General features: G+C 41.4%; 1 protein-coding gene across 3 annotated transcripts in view; it reads left to right on the plus strand.

Annotated features, from left to right (window-relative positions):
• Positions 1 to 20,486, plus strand: part of LOC121281109 (Kv channel-interacting protein 1) — a 678,471-nt gene that overhangs the window by 200,316 nt on the left and 457,669 nt on the right. The window contains exons 1-2 of one of the 3 annotated variants that reach the window (XM_041193802.1): positions 6,506 to 6,557; positions 9,083 to 9,210. In XM_041193802.1, coding sequence (XP_041049736.1) covers positions 9,109 to 9,210 — 102 coding nt within the window. In that variant the 5' untranslated portion in view covers positions 6,506 to 6,557; positions 9,083 to 9,108. Of the gene's footprint in view, positions 1 to 6,505; positions 6,558 to 9,082; positions 9,211 to 20,486 lie in introns of those variants that run through there. The other 2 variants (XM_041193799.1, XM_041193800.1) reach the window with 2 other exon arrangements.

Below are 20,486 nucleotides of genomic sequence, written 5' to 3' on the forward strand. Positions count from 1 at the left end.
ATCCAGGGACAACGTTACAAGAAGCAGATTTAAAACAGGAACACAGTTACAAGACAATGTTTGAATTTAGGAACAGAGCTATGAGACACAGTTACAAGACCCAAATATTATTCAGGAACAAAGTTACAAGGCACTAATTTAATAGAGTAAAACAGTTACAAGACAGTGATTTAACACAGGAACACAGCTACGAGACACAGTTACAAGGCAATGATATAATACAGGAACACAGTCACAAGGCACAGATTTAAAAGAGGAAGACAGTTACAAGACTCTGATTTGAAAGATTAACACAGTCATAAGACACTGATCTGATACAGGAACAGAGTTACAAGGCACTGATTTAATACAGGAACATAGCTATGAGACACACTTACAAGACACTGATATAATACAGGAACACAGTTAAAGGGCACAAATTTAATAAAGGAACACTGTCACAAGACATTGATTTAACACAGCAACACAGATACAAGGCACTGATTCAATTCAGGAACACAGCCACAAGACATTGATTTAAAACAGGAGCACAGTCATAAGACACTGATTTAATACAGGAACCGAGTTACAAGACACTGATTTAATACAGGAACATAGCTATGAGACGCAGTTAGAAGACACTGATATAATACAGGAACACAGTACAAGGCACTAATTTAATAAAGGAACACAGTCACACGACACTGATTTAATACAGGAAAATGGTCACAAGACAATGATTTAACGCAGGTATACAGTTACAGGACACTGATTTAATACAGGAACACAGTTACAGGAGATTTGACATATTACATGAACAAAGTCAAAAGGCATTAATTTAATAAAGGAACACAGTTACAAGACACTGATTTAATACAGGAACACAGCTATGAGACACAGTTATAAGACACTGATATAATACATGAAAACAGTTACAAGACACTGATTTCATACAGGATCACAGTCACAAGACAATGATGTAATACAGGAACACAGTCACAAGGCACTAATTTAATACATGAGCACAGTGACAAGGCACTGATTTAATAGTGTAAAACAGTTACATGACACTGATTTAATACAGGAACAGAGATATGAGATACAGTTACAACACACTGATTTAATAGAGTAACACAGTCATAAGAAACTGATTTAATGCAGGAACAAAGTCAGAAGACACTGATTTAATCCAGGGAAAAAGTTCCAAGAAGCTGATTTAACACAGGAACACAGTAAAGAGACAATGATTCACTGTAGGAACACTGTCACAAGATACTGATATAATACAGGAACAAAGTTGCAAGGTACTAATTTAGTAGAGTAAAACAGCATCACAAGTATGAGACACAGTAACAAGACACTGATATAATGCAGGAACAGAGTTACATGGCACTAATTTAATGAAGGAACAGTGTCTCAAGACACTGATTTAATACAGGAACAAAGTCACAAGGCACTGATTAAATACAGGCACACAGTCACAAGGCACTGATTTAATAAAGTAACACAGTTACAAGACACTGATGTAATACAGGAACACAGTCACAGGGCATTGATTTAATAAAGTAACACAGCTATGAGACACAGTAACAAACACTGATATAATACAGGAACAGAGTTACAAGGCACTAATTTAATAAAGGAATCTCTCACAAGACACCGATTTAATACAGCAACACAGTCACAAGGCACTGATTTAATAGAGTAACAATTACAAAGCACTGATATAATACAGGTATACAGCTATGAGACACAGTTACCAGACACTGATATAATACATGAACACAGTTACAGGAGACTGATTTCATACAGGATCACAGTCACAGGACACTGATTTAATACAGCAACACAATCACAAGGCACTGATTTAACAAAGTATCACAGTTACAAGACACTGATGTGATACATGAACACAGTTACAAGAGACTGATTTCATACAGGATCACCGTCACAAGACACTGATTTAATGGTGGAACACAGCTATGAGACAGAGTTACAAGGTGCAGATATAATACAGGAACTCAGTCACAAGGCACAGATTTAATAGAGTGAGACAGTTACAAGACACTGATTTAAAAGAGTAACTCAGTCATAAGACACTGACTTAATACAGGAACACAGTAAGAAGATACTGATTCAATCCAGGAACACAGTTGCAGGAAGCTGATTTAACACAGGAACACAGTTACAAGAGGAGTCATAAGACACTGATTTAACATAGGAACACCGTAAGAAGAAACTGATATAATCCAGGAACACAGTTACAAGATGCTGATTTAACACAGGAACACAGTTACAAGAGGATGTTTTAACACAGAAACACACCTACAAGACACTGATTTAATACAGTAACACAGGCACAAGACACTGGTTTAATACAGGAGCACAGTTAGAAGACACTGATTTAAAACAGGAATACAGCTATGAGACACAGTTACAAGACACTGATATAATACACGAACAGAGTTGCAAGGCACTAATTTAATAAAGGAACACTGTCTCAAGACTTTGATTTAATTCAGGAACACAGTCACAAGGCACTGATTTAATTAAGTAACACAGTTACAAGACACTGATGTAATACATGAACACAGTTACAAGAAACTGATTTCACACAGGATCACAGTCAGAAGACACTGATTTAATACAGGAACACAGTCACAAGGCACTGATTTAATGCAGGAGCACAGTGACAAGGCACTGATTTAATAGAGTAAAACTGTTACAAGACACTGATTTAATACAGGAACAGAGCTATGAGACACAGTTACAAGGCACTGATTTAATAGAAGAAGACAATTAAAAGACACTAATTTATTAGAGTAACACAGTCATAAGAAACTGATTTAATGCTGGAACAAAGTCAGAAGACACAGATTTAATCCAGGGACAACATTACAAGAAGCAGATTTAAAACAGGAACACAGTTACAAGACAATGATTTAATTGAGGAACATTGCTATGAGACACAGTTACAAGACCCAGATATTATTCAGGAGAAAAGCTACAAGACACTAATTTAATAGAGTAAAACGGTTACAAGACTGTGATTTAACACAGGAACACAGCTATGAGACACAGTTACAAGGCAATGATATAATACAGGAACACAGTCACAAGGCACCGATTTAATAGAGGAAGACAGTTACAAGACTCTGATTTAAAAGATTAACACAGTCATAAGACACTGATCTAATACAGGAACACAGTTACAAGAGACTGACTTAATACAGGAACATAGCTATGAGACACACTTACAAGACACTGATATAATACAGGAACACAGTTAAAAGGCACTAATTTAATAAAGGAACACTGTCACAAGACACTGATTTAATACAGGAAAACAGTCACAAGACAATGATTTAACGCAGGTATACAGTTACAGGACACTGATTTAAAACAGGAACACAGTTACAAGAGAATGACATATTACATGAACAAAGTCAAAAGGCATTAATTTAATACAGGAACACAGTTACAAGACACTGATTTAATACAGGAACACAGCTATGAGACACAGTTACAAGACACTGATATAATACATGAAAACAGTTACAAGACACTGATTTCATGCAGGATCACAGTCACAAGACACTGATGTAATGCAGGAACACAGTCTCAAGGCACTAATTTAATACATGAGCACAGTGACAAGGCACTGATTTAATAGTGTAAAACAGTTACATGACACTGATTTAATACAGGAACAGAGCTATGAGATACAGTTACAACACACTGATTTAATAGAGTAACACAGTCATAAGAAACTGATTTAATGCAGGAACAAAGTCAGAAGACACTGACTTAATCCAGGGAAAAATTCCCAAGAAGTTGATTTAACACAGGAACACAGTTACAAGACAATGATTCACTGGAGGAACACTGTCACAAGATACTGATATAATACAGGAACAAACTTGCAAGGCACTAATTTAGTAGAGTAAAACAGTTACAAGACACTGATTTAATACAGCATCACAACTATGAGACACAGTAATAAGACACTGATATAATGCAGGAACAGAGTTACAAGGCACTAATTTAATGAAGGAACACTGTCTCAAGACACTGATTTAATAAAGGAACACAGTCACAAGGCAGTGATTTAATAGAGTAACACAGTTTCTAAAAACTGATGTAATACAGGAACACAGTCACAAGGCACTGATTTAATAGAGTAACACAGTCATAAGACACTGATTTAATGCAGGAACACAGTCAGAAGACACTGATTCAATCCAAGAACACAGTTACAAGACACTAATTTAATACAGGAACACAGCTATGAGACACAATTACAAGACACAGATATAATACATGAACACAGTTACAAGAGATTGATTTCATACAGGATCGCAGTCACAAGATTCTGATTTAGTACAGGAACACAGTCACAAGGTACTGATTTAATACTGGAACAGAGGAACAAGGCACTGATTAAATAGAGTAAAACAGTTACAAGACACATATTTAATACAGGAATGCAGTCACAAGGCACTGATATAATAGAGTAACACATCATAAGACACTGATTTAATGCAGGAACACAGTCAGAAGACACCGATTTAATCCAGGTACACAGTTACAAGACACAGATATAATCCATGAGCTCAGTTACAAGAGACTTATTTCATAATGGATCACAGTCACAAAACACTGATTTAATAAAGGAACACAGTCAAAAGGCACTGATTGAATACAGGAACAGAGGGACAAGACACTGATATAATAGAGTAGAACAGTTACAAGACACTGATTTAATACAAGAACACCGTTACAAGACACTGATTTAATACAGGAACATAGCTATGAGACACACTTACAAGACACTTATATAATACAGGAACACAGTTAAAAAGCACCAATTTAATAAACGAACAATGTCACAATAGACTGATTTAGTACAGGAACACAGTCACAAGATACTGATTTAACACAGGAATACAGTTATAGGACACTGATTTAATACAGAAACACAGTTACAGGGGAATGACTTATTAATTGAACAAAGTCACAAGGTACTGATTTAATACAAGAATATAGTTACAGGACACTGATATAATACAGAAAAACAGTTACAAGGCACTGATTCAATTCAGGAACACAATCACAAGACATTGATTTAACACAGGACCACAGTCATAAGAAACTGATTTAATACAGGAACACTTTTACAAGGCACTAATTTAATAAAGGAACACAGTCTCACGACACTGATTTAATACCGGAAAACAGTCACAAGACACTGATTTACCGCAGGTATACAGTTACAGGAGACTGATTTAATACAGGAACACAGTTACAGGAGAATGACATATTACATGAACAAAGTCAGAAGGCACTGATTTAATACAGGAACACAGTTTCAAGACACTGATTTAATACAAGAACACAGCTATGAGACACAGTTACAAGACATTGATATAATACAGGAACAGAGTTGCATGGCAGTAATTTAATAAAGGAACACTGTCAGAAGACATTGATTTCATACAGGAACACAGTCACAAGACACTGATTAAATAGAGGAACACAATCACAATGCACTGATTAAATAGTGTAACACAGTTACAAGACATTGATGAAATACAGGAACACAGCTATGAGACACAGTTACAAGACACTGATATAATACATGAACACAGTTACAAGACACTGATTTCATATAGGATCACAGTCACAAGACACTGATGTAATACAGGAACACAGTCACAAGGTACTGATTTAACACCCTTCACCACCCACCCCCCATCGGTATTCTGTAGGGATCGTTCCCTCCGGTAAACCCTGGTCCAATCCTCCATCATCCCCTACTCCTCAACCCCCTTCTTTGGCACCACCCCATGCCCACACAAAAGATGTAACACCTACCCCTTCACTTCCTCTCTCCTCACCGTCCAAGGGCCCAAACACTCCTTTCAAGTGAAGCAGCATTTCACTTGCATTTCCCCAAACTTAGTCTACTGCATTCGTTGCTCCCAATGTGGTCTCCTCTACATTGGAGACACCAAACGTAAACTGGGCGACCGCTTTGCAGAACACCTGCGGTCTGTCCGCAAGAATGACCCAAACTTCCCTGTCGCTTGCCATTTTAACACTCCACCCTGCTCTCTTGCCCACATGTCTGTCCTTGGCTAGCTGCATTGTTCCAGTGAAGCCCAATGCAAATTGGAGGAACAACACCTCATCCTCCGACTAGGCACTTTACAGCCTTCCGGACTGAATATTGAATTCAACAACTTTAGGTCTTGAGCTCCCTCCTCCATCCCCACCTCCTGTCTGTTCCTTCCCCCTTCCTTATGTTTTTTTCCAATAAATTATATAGATTTTTCTTTTCCCACCTATTTCCATTATTTTTAAATATTTTAAAAATGTTTTGCTCCCCCACCCCCACTAGAGCTATACCTCGAGTGCCCTACCATCCATTCTTAATTAGCATATTCTTTTAGATAATATCACGAACTTTAACACCTATGTGTTCTTTTGTTCTGTTGTCTGTGACATCTTTTGATGATTTGCTTCTATCACTGCTTGTTTGTCCCTACAACCACACCAACCTCCTCGACTTCTCTCCCCCCACTCAACCCCACCCCCGCCACCACCACCCCCACACACCTAAAACCAGCTTATATTTCACCCCTTTCTTGGATTCACTCAAGTTCTGTCGAAGGGTCATGAGGAGTCGAAACGTCAACTCTTTTCTTCTCCGCCGATGCTGCCAGACCTGCTGAATTTTTCCAGGTAATTCTAATTTTGTTTTGGATTTCCAGCATCTGCAGTTTTTTTGTTTTTGTCATACGATATAGACTTAATACAGGAACACAGTAGGACAACACTGATTTAATGCAGGAACACAGTTACAAGAAGCTGATTTAACACATGAACACAGTTAAAGGTGGATGATTTAATACAGGAACACTGTTACAAGAATCTGATTTAACACAGGAGCACACGTAAAAGATACTGATTTAATATAGGAACACAGCTATGAGGCGCAGTTACAAGACACTGATATAATACAGGAACACAGTCACAATATATTGATTTAATACAGGAACATAGTTACAAGACACTGATTTAATAGAAGAACACAGTTATAAGACACTGATTTAATACAGGAATGCATTTACGAGACACTGATTTAATACAGGAACACAGTTAGAAGACACTGATTTGATACAGGAACACATTTACAAGACACTGATTTAATAGAGGGACACAGTCATAAGACACTGATTTAATACAGGAACACAGTTACAAGACACTAATTTAATAGAGGAACACAGTCACAAGGCAATGATTTAGTCCTAGAACATAGACACAAACACTGATTTAATGCGGGAACACAGTCCCAGTGCAATAATAAATGCAAAATACTGCAGATGCTGGTGATCTCAAATAAAAACTGAAAGTGTTCGAATAACTCAGCAGATTATGATAGCATCAATGGAACGATAAGCAGAGTTAAAAGCAAAAAAACTTGTGAATGCTGGAAATCCAAAACAAAAATAACTTAAAAATATCTGGAAAAACCCAGCAGGTCTGGCAGCATCTGCGGAGAGGAAAACAGTTAACATTTCGAGTCCATATGACTTTTCAACAGAACTAAGTAAAAATAGAAGAGACGTGAAATATAAACTGGCTTTTGGGAGGTGTGGTGGGACCAGTAGAGCTGAATAGAGGGCCAGTGATTGGTGGAGATAGCCAAAATATGTCATAAACAAAAGGACAAAGAGGTGTTGAAGGTGGTGATATTTTCTAAGGAATGTGCTAATTAAGGGTAGAAAGCAGGCCAAGCAAGTTACAGATAGCCCTAATTGGGGGGTTGGTGGGGGGGGGGTGCGTGAAGGAATTGAAATAGGCTAAAAGGTGGAGCTAAAACAATGGATGGAAATACATTTAAAAATAATAGAAATAGGTGAGAAAAGAAAACTCTACATAAATTTTTGGGAAAAAAGGGGGTGTTGGAAAGGGGGTGGGGATGGAGGAGAGAGTCCATGATCTAAAATTGTTGAACTCAATATTCAGTCTGGAAGGCTTTAAAGTGCCTAGTCGGAAGATGAGGTGCTGTTCCTCCAGTTTGCATTGAGCTTCACTGGAACAATGCAGCAGGCCAAGGACAGACATGTGGGCAAGAAAGTAGGAGGAACTGTTGAAGTGGCAAGCGACACGGAGGTCCGGGTCATGCTTGTGGACAGACCGGAGGTGTTCTACCTAGCGCTCATCTAGTCTGCATTTGTTGTCTCCAATGTAGAGAAAACTGCATTGGGAGCAACAAATGCAGTAGACTAAGTTGAGGGAAGTGCAAGTGAAATGCTGCTTCACTTGAAAGGAATGTTTGGGCCCTTGGATGGTGAGGAGACGGGAAGTAAAGGGGCAGGTGTTGCACCTTCTGCGGTTGCATGGTAAGGTGCCGTGGGAGGGCATTGAGGTGTAGGGGGCGATGGAGGAGTGGACCAGGGTGTCCCGGAGGGAACGATCCTTGTGGAATGCCGCCATGGAGGTGAAGGGAAGATGTGTGTGGTGGTGGCATCATGCTGGAGTTGGCGGAAATGGCGGAGGGTGATCCTTTGAATGCGGAGGCTGGTGGAGTGATAAGTGAAGACAAGGGGGACCCTATCATGTTTCTGGGAGGGAGAGGAAGGTGTGAGGGTGGATACACGGGAGATTGGCCAGACACGGTTGAGGGCCCTGTCAACCACTGTGGGTGGAAAACCTCAGTTAAGGAACTGTCAGTGGAACTGTTTTTGAAAGTGGCATCATTGGAACAGATGCAAAGGAGATGAAGGGATTGAGAGAATGAGATGGAGTCCTTACAGGAAGCACGGTGTGAGGAGCTGTAATTGAGGTAGCTCTGGGAGTCGTTAGGCTTGTAATTGTAGGCAATAAACAGTTAATGTTTTGAATTTAATGTGATTCTCCTGAGCACAACAGTGATGCGACAGAGTAGGTCGTATAGGGTTTCTGACAGTCTTCTTCCTATTTATGGCTGCAATCTGTAACATGGCATTTGACAACGTCTGTCTTTGCTGTCTTTCACGTCTTTGTTCTGGAGCTCCACTACCCTCATAATTTACTTGGCATTTTCTGTCTGTTTTTGCAGATAAGGTTGAAGATGAGCTAGAAATGGCCACAGTCTGCCACCGACCTGAGGGCTTAGGACAACTTCAGGCCCAAACCAACTTCACCAAGAGGGAACTTCAGGTGCTCTACAGGGGGTTTAAGAATGTAAGATTCTGACTGTCTGTCTGTCTCATTTACTGAACTCCCATCTTTGTCTTGTTTGAATTCTGATGAGAAATCCAAAATGAAATCTGGTTTCAGGTCACAACGTGTGGCATTACTCTATGAAAGTAGAATGGGGTATAGTTTGAAAAGTTGCAGAGGCTCCTGGAGAGTTGTGGCTATGGTTTAGAGTTGTGAAGGAGAATGATGTAATTCTCAGTGTGCATTACTGGCTGATAAATCATGAAGATCAGATTGAGGAGGCAATCTGTGCACTTTCAAATAAATTCACATGAACAGATAAACAGCTGGGCCTGGACTATCCTGAATTAGACTGGGATAAATGTCAATCATATAATCAAAGTACAGTACACCATTTCGAATGTAACTGGAACTGAATTAACTTTGACTCTAACCTGGGAGGAGGCATTGCTTGAATTGGTTTTAGGAATTGAAGTGGAGAAAATCATTAACCAGATGGAAATTAGGAAATAGTTGACCACCACTTATTCATGTTGTGTCAGAATAGACCAGGGTAAGGAAAAGTGAAAGAACCAGGGAATTAAGTAAAGTACTGACCATACTCACCCAGCCCATGTTTGTAAAACTCAGAAAATAGTGCCCAACATTAGTCGTGATTCTGCAGCTGGACAGCACTTGTTAAACAATCCTGATTGTGCTAACAATTATACTGATACCCAATTTAGGATTATCAGTTGGGCTTGTAGTGTAGCTCACTTACACATGCCAGAAGCTACATATATTCACACACTGGGCCCTGGACCATCCAATGCAGATAGACGATGAATGATCTCATCCATGCTGCCAGGGTATGGCAAACATCTCATCACTGTAAACTCACACACTCAAGCCCATCACACATTCACTGGCATGTCACTCACTGCCAGCTCAAGGGACATCGCCACTCACTCTCTCACACACACCCTCACATCTCCATCTGGCCTCATCTCCTCTGGGGACTGCCTTCTCAGCCCTCACCATCTTGAGGCCACTTGCACAGATCAACATGTTCCCCAATTCACACCCTGGGATACCCCCTTCCCCAGTACAGCCCTCGTCCTGCAGCCTCTCCCCTTGCCTGAAGCCACTTCTCCCCTTTCACCAAGTAGGACCTTGCCCGGCAGCCATTGAAAAGCCACCCACATACGGCTGGTCTGGTAGGTAGAGACCTGCCCATGAGCCACCCTAAAAATGATTTGGTGCTGCCTGTGAAGACTGGAGCTGATGACTGCAAGTGCTGCCCGAAGCAAGGTAGGCAAACAAACCTTGGTTAGGCCACACTTGGAATATTTCATACAATTCTGGTCACCACATTACCAGAAGTATAGGGAAGCTTTAGAGAGGGTGCACAGGAGGTTTACTAGGATGCTGCCTGGTCTGGCGGTTATTAGCTATGTGGAGAGGTTGAGAAACCCGGATTGTTCTCACTAGAGCAACGGGGATTGAGGGGCGACGTGGTAGAGGTTTACAAAATTATGAATGGCATGGACAGAGTAGATAGTCAGAAGCTTTTTCCCAGGGAGGAAGAGTCAATTACTAGGGGACATAGATTTAAGGTGAGAGGAGATGTGTGGGGCAAGTTTTCTATGCAGAGGGTAGTGAGTGTCTGGAATTCGCTGCCAGAGGAGGTGGTGGAAGCAGGTACGATAATGGGTCTTAAGAGGCAGCTTGACAAATACATGAATAGGATGGGAATAGAGGGATAGGGACCCCGGAAGTGCAAAATGTTTAAGTTTGACAGGCAATATGATCAGCGCAGGCTTGGAGGACCGAAGGGCCTGTTCATGGGCTGTACTTTTCTTTGTTTGTTGCTCTTTACTTTGTTTTTGAAGCCCTGAGTGAAGTGCAGCCCCACCAGGTGCATGTCGCTTATGTTCGGTAGTGAAACCCGTGGTTGGCTGATCTAGCTGGGGGCTGGATCAGTCCGGTGGGCTGGCCTTGTAATGATATGCTGCTGTGTTACAATGAGGTTCCCAATGTGTGATGGCGGGAAATGCAGCTCACCATCAGCAAGCTGAGCAGACGATCACAAACTGGTTTCAAGCCATTGTGAAACCGATGACGACATATTGTCTGCTCATGCCACCAAACACACCTGATGCCTGCGGGAATGGAAAACCCTGGCTCCTGTCTTTTGTAAACAGAAAGAACATGTCCACACATTGTGCCTTTTTCAACTAAACCATGCTTGGGTGACAGCCATTCCCTGCTTCATTCTCCATGGCAATGCATTGATCAGAGTCAATCTGCCTGGTTTTAATTTAAACCAAAGCTTTGCAGTTAACTGTTCTCTGGTGCATTCTCTATGGCAATGCCCCTACCAATCCAGGTCCTCTTGCCAAGCAGTCGGCCCACTCTTCTCATGCAGTATAAATTGTTGTTCCCTTTAGATTTGGTGTTCTTGCAAATCTATCCTGATAAACTCAAGACAAAAAGTTCCTTCAGCATGTGTCTTCTTTTCAGCAATAGTCAAGTTCTGTACTACCAATCAACTAAGTGGAAAGAAACAAAGTTCAACAAGACAAGAAGGGATCTGGGAGAAATTAGCTGGGCAGAGAATTTAGTAAACATGTCACCAAACAGTCAGCTATGAATAAATATTATTCATACATTGTGAAAGGAAGGTGCAAAAAGCATCAAATTCTGTGGTTAAGTAGCAAACTGAAACAAAATGGAAACTTGAAAAGATGACATCTGATGAAGTTAGGGCTAACTATCTTGGGGAAAATAGAATGTGTAGTGGCAGAATTCCTCCTCCCCCATGGACTTCCATTGGATTGGTCCATAGTTATGGTTAGCAAACTATTGCATGTGGTTTGACATTGCCTTCTGCAGTCTGGCTAACCAAGAAACTCTACTGCTCTTACCACCTGCCATTAGGTGTATTGGAAGGACTTATTGGCTGATAGTCAAATTGTTTGGCCACATTATGAATTCACTTTTTGTGGTCATCATGTCCTGAAGTGGGATTTGAACTTGGAGCTCCTAGTTCAGAGGTAGGGACACTACCCACTAGACGACAAAACCTTAACCAGGATCTACAGCGAATTTAATACAGAATTCTCAGTCACTACACAGAGGCCATCCCCTCCCACCCCAACTACCAACAAGTACACAATCAAGAATATAGTGTTATTTGTTGCTGAGAAAAGAGACATGTCGAAGCTTTTCATTTTGCATTCATCAGGACACTTGCAAGAATACCAATAATAGAGGGGGGGGTGGGAAACAACAATTTACATTGTATGAGAAGAGAGCGCTGATTGGTTGTCAAGTGAACTCTGGGCAGAAGTTTTTTTCAGCAACTCAAGTTCTGTACTACCAAATGGCTCATGTTATTTATGTTTAAGACTGAATCAAGAATTCAGAACACACTTCAAAATAATCAGTAGAACAAGCCTATGGAGACAACTCACAGATCACAAAGCAAAAAAAAATCTTAACGCAGGAAAAGAGAAAAATGAAAAGAAGATAATTTCATATTTCTAAATGTTGACTCCAACAGAAATAAAAATATATGAAGATAAAATAATGTGTGCATCATCAGTAAAATTTGTCAACAGGAAATTTCCAGTAAAACAAAAACAGTAAATGCTGGAAATACTCAGCAAGACAGGCAACATCCACTGAGAAAAACAAGGGAACATCTCAGATGGATGATCATCTCTCAAGGGGGAGAACAGACAAACTAAAAGGCATTATGATAATAGACCAGCAAATAATAAAGAGAAAACAGTGAATATTTCATTTGCAGAGAGTAGTTAAAAGGATAGCTGAAGAGGGGACAGCTGCCTAATGTGAAGTTTAACAGTATTAGCGAGGATATACAGTGGAGAATGAAGTTTCGGTGGAGTTATCAAAGCAACAATGCTGAGCATTTTAATGATTAACTGTGCTAATGCAAGTGTAGATGTACAAGAGCAATGGGTGGACCAATCATTTCTGAAACTGCAAGGAAATAATTGGGCCTGAACCTGGGAACTGATGGCTGCACTCTGGGCTGGACAGAGAAATCAGACTGGGGACTGCAGAGGCTGTGGCTGCCATTCTCAATCCTCCTTCAATATGGAAATTGTGCCATGAAACTGTGAGTTGTTCATGTTGTTCAAGGGCACAGAAGACAAGGCAGGTAAACAGGGACCAGTTAGCTTAAAATAAAAACAGCAAATGCCGGAAAACCTCAGCAGGCCAGGCAGCATCTGAGAAGAGAGAAATGGTTAACATTTCAGGCCTGTGAACTTTAATCAGAATTTAGACTTGAGTTGTTAACTCTGTTTTTCTCTCCACAGATGCTGCCACACCTGCTGAGTTTTTCCAGTATTTTCTGTTTTGATTTCAGATTTCCAGCATCTGCAGTATTTTGCTTTTGTACCAGTTAGTCTAAGACTGGTTGTGGGCAAATTCTTAGAATCCAGAATTAGAGATGAATTTAGTAACTATTTCAAAATGTTGGGTTTAATCAAGAACAGACAGTTCAATTTGGTAAAGGTAAGCCATGTTTGAAAATTTAATAAAGTTTTTATGAAGAAGTGACTGATTGTTTGAATGGGATACAGCAGTCTGTGTACAGCAGGTGATGTATATTGATGACGTAGGGGGAGCTATAAAAGACCATCATTTCAAAATTTCAAAACTAGAAAATAAAGTGAACAGTGAGGAGGACATTAACAAAGACCAGAATGGTATAGAGGGATTGGAGAAATGGGCAAGTGCCTGGATTAACACAGAGGAGATGATACGTTCTGGTTGGAGGAATGAGGACAGTCAACATAAACAAAATGGTATAGTTTTTAAAGCGGGGTGTAGGAGTACAGGGACCTGGGGTGGGGCCAGGTTATAGCCACAAATCTTTGATGATGACAGGATAAATTATAAATACAGGCACAGAGGACAAAAGCAAGGACGTTATGTCAACCTCTCTAAAACACTGGCTAGGCCTCAGCTAGAGCAGTGTGGTCTACTCTGGATTCCACAATTTAGGAGCTTAGAAGGCTGAGAGGTGATCTTATTGAAATATATAAGATCCTGATGGGGCTTGACAGGGTTAATGCTGAGAGGATGCTTCCCCTCATGGGAGAATCCAGAACCAGTGAACACACTTTTAAAATAAGGGGTCTCCCATTCAAGATGGAGATGAGAAGAATTTTTTTTCTCTCAGGTCCTCGTCAGACTTTGGAATTGTCTTCTCCAGAGAGAGGTGGAGGCAGGGTCATTGAGTATTTTTAAGAAAGAGGTAGATAGATTCTTGACTAACAAGAGGATCAAAGGTTATCAGGGGTAGGCAGAATGTGGAGTGGAGGCCACAATCAGACCAGTCATGATCTTATTGAATAGCAGAGCAGGCTTGAGGGGCTGAATGGCCTCCTCCTGCTCCTAATAGGGATGAGGTGGTGACGTACTGGTAATAAAACTTGTAATCCAGAGACCCAGATCCAAGGTAATGCTCTGGGGACCCGGGAATTTGACTTAAATTAAATTCTGGAATTAAAAGTTTGATGATGACCATGAAACCATTGTCAAAACAAAAACAGAATTACCTGGAAAAACTCAGCAGGTCTGGCAGCATCTGGAGAAGAAAATAGTTGACGTTTCGAGTCCTCATGACCCTTCGACCGAACTGAGTGAATCCAAGAAAGGGGTGAAATATAAACTGGTTTAAGGTGTGTATTTGGGGGGCGGGGGGTGGGGGGGGGTTGAGTGGGGAGAGAGAAGTGGAGGGGGTTGGTGTGGTTTTAGGGACAAACAAGCAGTGATAGAAGCAGATCATCAAAAGATGTCACAGACTACAGAACAAAAGAACACATAGGTGATAAAGTTGGTGATATTATCTAAACGAATGTGCTAATTTAGAATGGATGGTAGGGCGCTCAAGGTATAGCGCTAGTAGGGATGGGGGGAGCATAAAAGATTTAAAAATATTTAAAAATAATGGAAATAAGTGGAAAAAGAAAAATCTATATAATTTATTGGAAAAAAACAAAAGGAAGGGGGAAGAAACAGAAAGGGGGGCCAAATGTAGTAAAAGCCGCTAAGAAGTAGCAAGAGGTGGAAAACATTAGTGGCAGTTGCCTATAGGCCTCCAAACAGTAGTTGTAAAGTAGGGGATGGTATTAAACAGGAAATTAGAGATGTATGTAACAAGGGTGCTACTGTAATAATGGGTGACTTTAATCTATATATAGACTGGGCAAGCCAAATTAGCAATAAGACTGTGGTGCATGAATTCCTGGAGTGTGCGCGAGATGGTTTTTTTAGACCAGGATGTCAAGGAACCGGCGAGGGAATAGGTTATCCTAGATTTGGTACTGTGCAATGAGAAGGGTTTAATTAATAATCTTGTTGTGTGGAGTCCTTTAGGGAACAGTGACCATAAAATGATAGAATTCTTGCTTAACATGGGAAGTGAAATAGTTTGATCCAAAACTAGAGTCTTATATCTAAACAAAGGAAACTACAAAGGTATGAGGTGTGTGTTGGCTAAGATAGATTGGGGAACTTCATAGAAAGGCATGACAGTGTATGGACAATGGCTAATATTTAAAGAACAAATGTATGCATTGCAAGAATTATGGGCAGACTCTTCTGGCTGGCATGCGGGTGGCAGAGTTCACACATCAGCGCTTAAAATGGTACGTGCTGACGTCGCACGAGCATCCTGACAGCACAATATTTCAGTCGGCGGGCGCGCTATGCAGCGGGACATGTGCCCGCCATTAATTAAAGGCCTCATTAAGGCCCTAAACTTGCCAATCGTCAATGATTTTGAGGGGCCCGTGTGAACTTCAGCTTGGCGCATGGGCCCAATGGATAGGCGAGTAGATGGTTTTTTTACAAACCTCAACCAGTAGTGGGATGAGGTTTGATAGCAGTTTTAAAAATGTTTAATAAAGTTTTTGTTCATTTCATTAACATGTCCCATCTCATGTGATATTTTCACATGAGAGGCATGTTAATGAATATTTTATTGATCTAGTATTTATATTTGCCAGCCTTTCAGCGACCTCCGTAAGACAGCACTTAGTCTCAGGGAGTCGTGTGCATGCATGAAAGACCCCACTCTGACAGTTGCGGAATCCCCGCCCCACCCCACCCCACCCCCCCGCCCCCGCACAGGGAGCACATAGCGCTTGTCGTCGGGCGGCCTGCCCACTTAAAATGGCAGCAGTGTCTGTTACGGTGGCGGCGATCGGCTGCCCACCCAGCGCCAATTCGATGGGGCCCACCCACCCGCCCATCAAGGCAAAATTCTGCCCTATACATTCATTTCTGGTGCAAAAGCACAACAGGAAAAATGGCCCAATCATGGCTACAAAACAAGTTAAGGTTAGTATTAGGTCCAAAGAGGAGTCATATAAAGTTGCTAGAAAAAGTAGCAAGCCTCAGGATTGGGAACAGTTTAGAATTTAGCAAAGAAAGACCAAGAGATTGATTAAGGGCAAAAATAAAGTGTGAGAGTAAACTTGACAGGAACATAAAAACTTCTATGAGCATGTAAAAAGAAAAAGATTGGTGAAGAAAAATGTAGGTCCCATACAGTCTGAAACAGGAGAATTTATAATAGGGAACAAAGAAACAGCAGAGCAATTAAACATATACTTTAGTTCTGTCTTCACGGAGGAAGACACAAACAACTTCTCAGGAATATTAGGGAATCAATGGTGTGGTGAGAAGGAGGAATTGAAGGAAATTAGTAATACTATAAAAACAATGCTGGAGAAAGTAATAGGAGTGAAAACCAATAAATTCCCAGGCCTGATAATCTGCATCCTAGGGTACTAAAGGAGGTGGCCATGGAAATAGTAGATACATTGGTGGTCATCTTCAAAATTATGTAGATTCTGGAACATTTCTGGCAGATTGGGGGGTGGCAAATGTAACCCCAATATTTAAAAAAGGAAGGAGGGTGAAAACAGAGAATTACAGACTGGTTAGCCAAACATCAGCTATAGGGAAAATGCTAGAGTTTATTGTAAAGGATGTGATAACAGAACACTTAGAAAAACACAACGGGATTAGACAAAGACAATATGGATTTATGAAAGGGAAATCATGTTCGACAAACCTACTGGAGTTTTTTGAGGATGTAACCAGCAGAATAGATAAGGGGGAACCAGGGGATGTGGTGTATTTGCATTTTCAGAAGGCTCCTGATAAAGTCCCACATAAGAGGTTATTGTGTACCATTAAAGCACATGAGATTACGAGTAATATATTGTTGTGGATTGAGAATTGGTTCGCAGACAGGAAACAGAGTAGGAATAAATGGGTCTTTTTCGGAGTGGCAGGCAGTGACTATTGAGGTACTGCAGCGAGCAGTGCTTGCGTCCCAGCTATTCATAATGTATATCCATGATTTGGACGAGGGAACTAAATGTAATATTTGCAAGTTTTCTGAAAACACGACACTTGATGGGAATGTGAGTGATGAGGAGTATGTTAAGAGGCTTCAAGGTGATTTAGACAAGTTGAGTGGGTAAATAAATGGCAGATGAATTATAACATGGATAAGTGTGAAGTTATCCACTTTGGTAGGAAAAACAGAATGGCAGAGTATTATTTAAATGATTATAGTTTGGGAAATGTTGATATACAAAGGGACCTGGGTGTCCTTGTACATCAATCACTGAAAGTAAGAATGCAGGTGCAGCAAGCAGTTAGGAAGGTAAATGGTATGTTGGCCTTCATTGCAAGAGGACATGAGTACAGGAGCAAGGCTGTCTTACTGCAGCTGTACAGGGCCTTGGTGAGACCACACCTGGAGTATTGTGTGCAGTTCTGGCCTCCTTGCCATAGAGGGAGTGCAGCGAAGGTTTACCAGAGTGATTCCTGGGATGGCAGGATTGTTGCATGAGGAGAGATTGGACTGGCTAGACCTGTATTCAGTGGAGTTTAGAAGAATGAGAAGGGGTCTCATTGAACTGTAGAAAATTCTGACAAAGCTGGACAGGCTGGATGCAGGGATGATGTTTCCTCTAGCTGGAGGGGCTAGAACAAGGGGTCACAGTCTCAGGATACAGGGTAGGCCATTTAGGACTGAGATGAGGAGAAACTTCTTCACTCAGAGGGTGGTGAACCTATGGAATTATCTACCACAGAAGGCTGTGGAGGCCAAGACACTGAATATATTTAAGAAGGAAATAGATAGATTTCTGGACTCTAAAGGTGTCAAGGGGTATAGTGAGAGAGCGGGAATATGGTATTAAGATAGCGGATCATCCACGATCAAATTGAATGGCAGAACAGGCTCGAAGGACTGAATGACCTACTCCTGCTCCTTTTTTCTATGCTTCTATGTTCCTGTGGCCTGGCCTACCTGCGACTCCAGTTCTGCAACAATGTGGCTGATTCTTAACTGCCCTCTGAAATGACCTAGCAAGCCACAATGTGTAACAAACCACTAAAAAGTCAATAAAAAAGAATGAAACCAGACAGACCACCCAGCATTGGCCTAGGCACCGGAATCGGTAACGGCAATCTCAGCCCTGTTGACCCCGCAAAGTCCTCCTTACTAACATCTGTGGGCTGATGCCAAAACTGGGAGAGCTGTCTCACAGACTAGTCAAGCAACAGCCTGACATAGTCAGTATCATGGGATCATACCATACAGATAATGTCCACGACATCACCATCACCATCCCTGGGTATGTCCTGTCCCACCAGCAGCACCGACCAGGCAGAGGTGGTGGCACAGTGATACACAGTCAGCAGGGAGTTGCCTTGGGAGTCCTCAACATCGACTCCAGACCCCATGAAGTCTCAAGGCATCAGGTCAAACATGGACAAGAAAACCTCCTGTTGATTATCATGTACCGGCTTCCCTCAGCTGATGAATCAGTGCTCCTCCATGTCAAACACCACTTGGAGGAAGCACTGAGGGTGGCAAGGGCACAGAATTGACTCTGGATGGGGGACATCAATGTCCTTCACCATGAGTGGCTCGGTAGCATCACTGCTGATCGAGCTGGCTGAGTCCTAAATGACATAGCTGCTAGACTGGGTCTGCGGCAGGTGGTGAAGGAACCAACAAGAGGGAAAAACATACTTGACCTCATCCTCACCACCCTGCCTGCCGCAGATGAATCTGTCCATGACTTTGCGGTGGTCGCTCCTACCAATACTGTCGTTGTGGAGATGAGGTCCCGTCTTCACATTGAGTATTCCCTCCATTGTGTTGTGTGGCACTACCACCGTGCTAAATGGGATAGATTTCTCAACTTAAAACTGGGTATCTATGAGGCGCTGTGGGCCAACAGCAGCTGCAGAATTGTACTTGAACACAATCTGTAACCTCATGGCCTGACATATCCTCTGCTCTACCATTACCATCAAACCAGGTGATCAACCCTTCTTCAATGAAGAGTGCAGGAGGGCATGCCAGGAGCAGCACCAGGCATACCTAAAAATGATGTGTCAACCTGGTGAGGCTAATATACAGGACTATTGCATGCCAAACAGCATAAACAGCAAGTGATAGACAGAGCTAAGCGATCCCACAACCAACAGATCAGATCTAAGCTCTGCAGTCCTGCCACATCCAGTCGTGAATGGTGATGGATGATTAAGCAACTTACTGGATGAGGAGGCTCCACAAATATCCCAATCCTCAATGATGGAGGAGTCCAGCATATCAGTGCAAAAGATAAGGCTGAAGCATTCACAATGATCTTCAGCCAGAAGTGCAGAGTGGATGATCCACCTCAGCCTCCTCCGGAGGTCCCCAGCATCACAGATGTCAGTCTTCTGCCAATTCGATTCACTACACATTATGCTCACCTATGTGCACGTTTTCATGCCCAGTACAGGCATGAAGATATTACAAACCTCAAAGTTATATTTTTTTTAACATGAACATTAAAAGCTGTTTAGGATGGCTCGAGTATATTATGCTCCTAAGTAGTATGCAGCTTCAGACAGCTGTCACGATTCACTGGGGATAGTTCACTGTAATATCAGCCCCACTGTTCTCTGAGCCACGACAAATGTGAAAAGTTTAACTAAACCACCAGATTGCCCCCATTCTCCCTAACTATTTAATTTAGGTTAACAGAATACGAGCACCAGGTTTGTAAACTTAATAAGTAAATAACTGTTTATTAAACAAACTGTCATTAACCAGTGGCAAGAGAAAGAAACATGAACTGCTAATGTCTAACTCTATAACCTAAACTCTACCCTTTTACACACACACACACACACACACACACACACAACACACACATGCATAAACATGGATTTTAAGGGTGGGGCAAAACAGTTCA

Source organism: Carcharodon carcharias, chromosome 8, assembly GCF_017639515.1.
Source record: "Carcharodon carcharias isolate sCarCar2 chromosome 8, sCarCar2.pri, whole genome shotgun sequence".
Lineage (NCBI taxonomy): Eukaryota > Metazoa > Chordata > Chondrichthyes > Lamniformes > Lamnidae > Carcharodon > Carcharodon carcharias.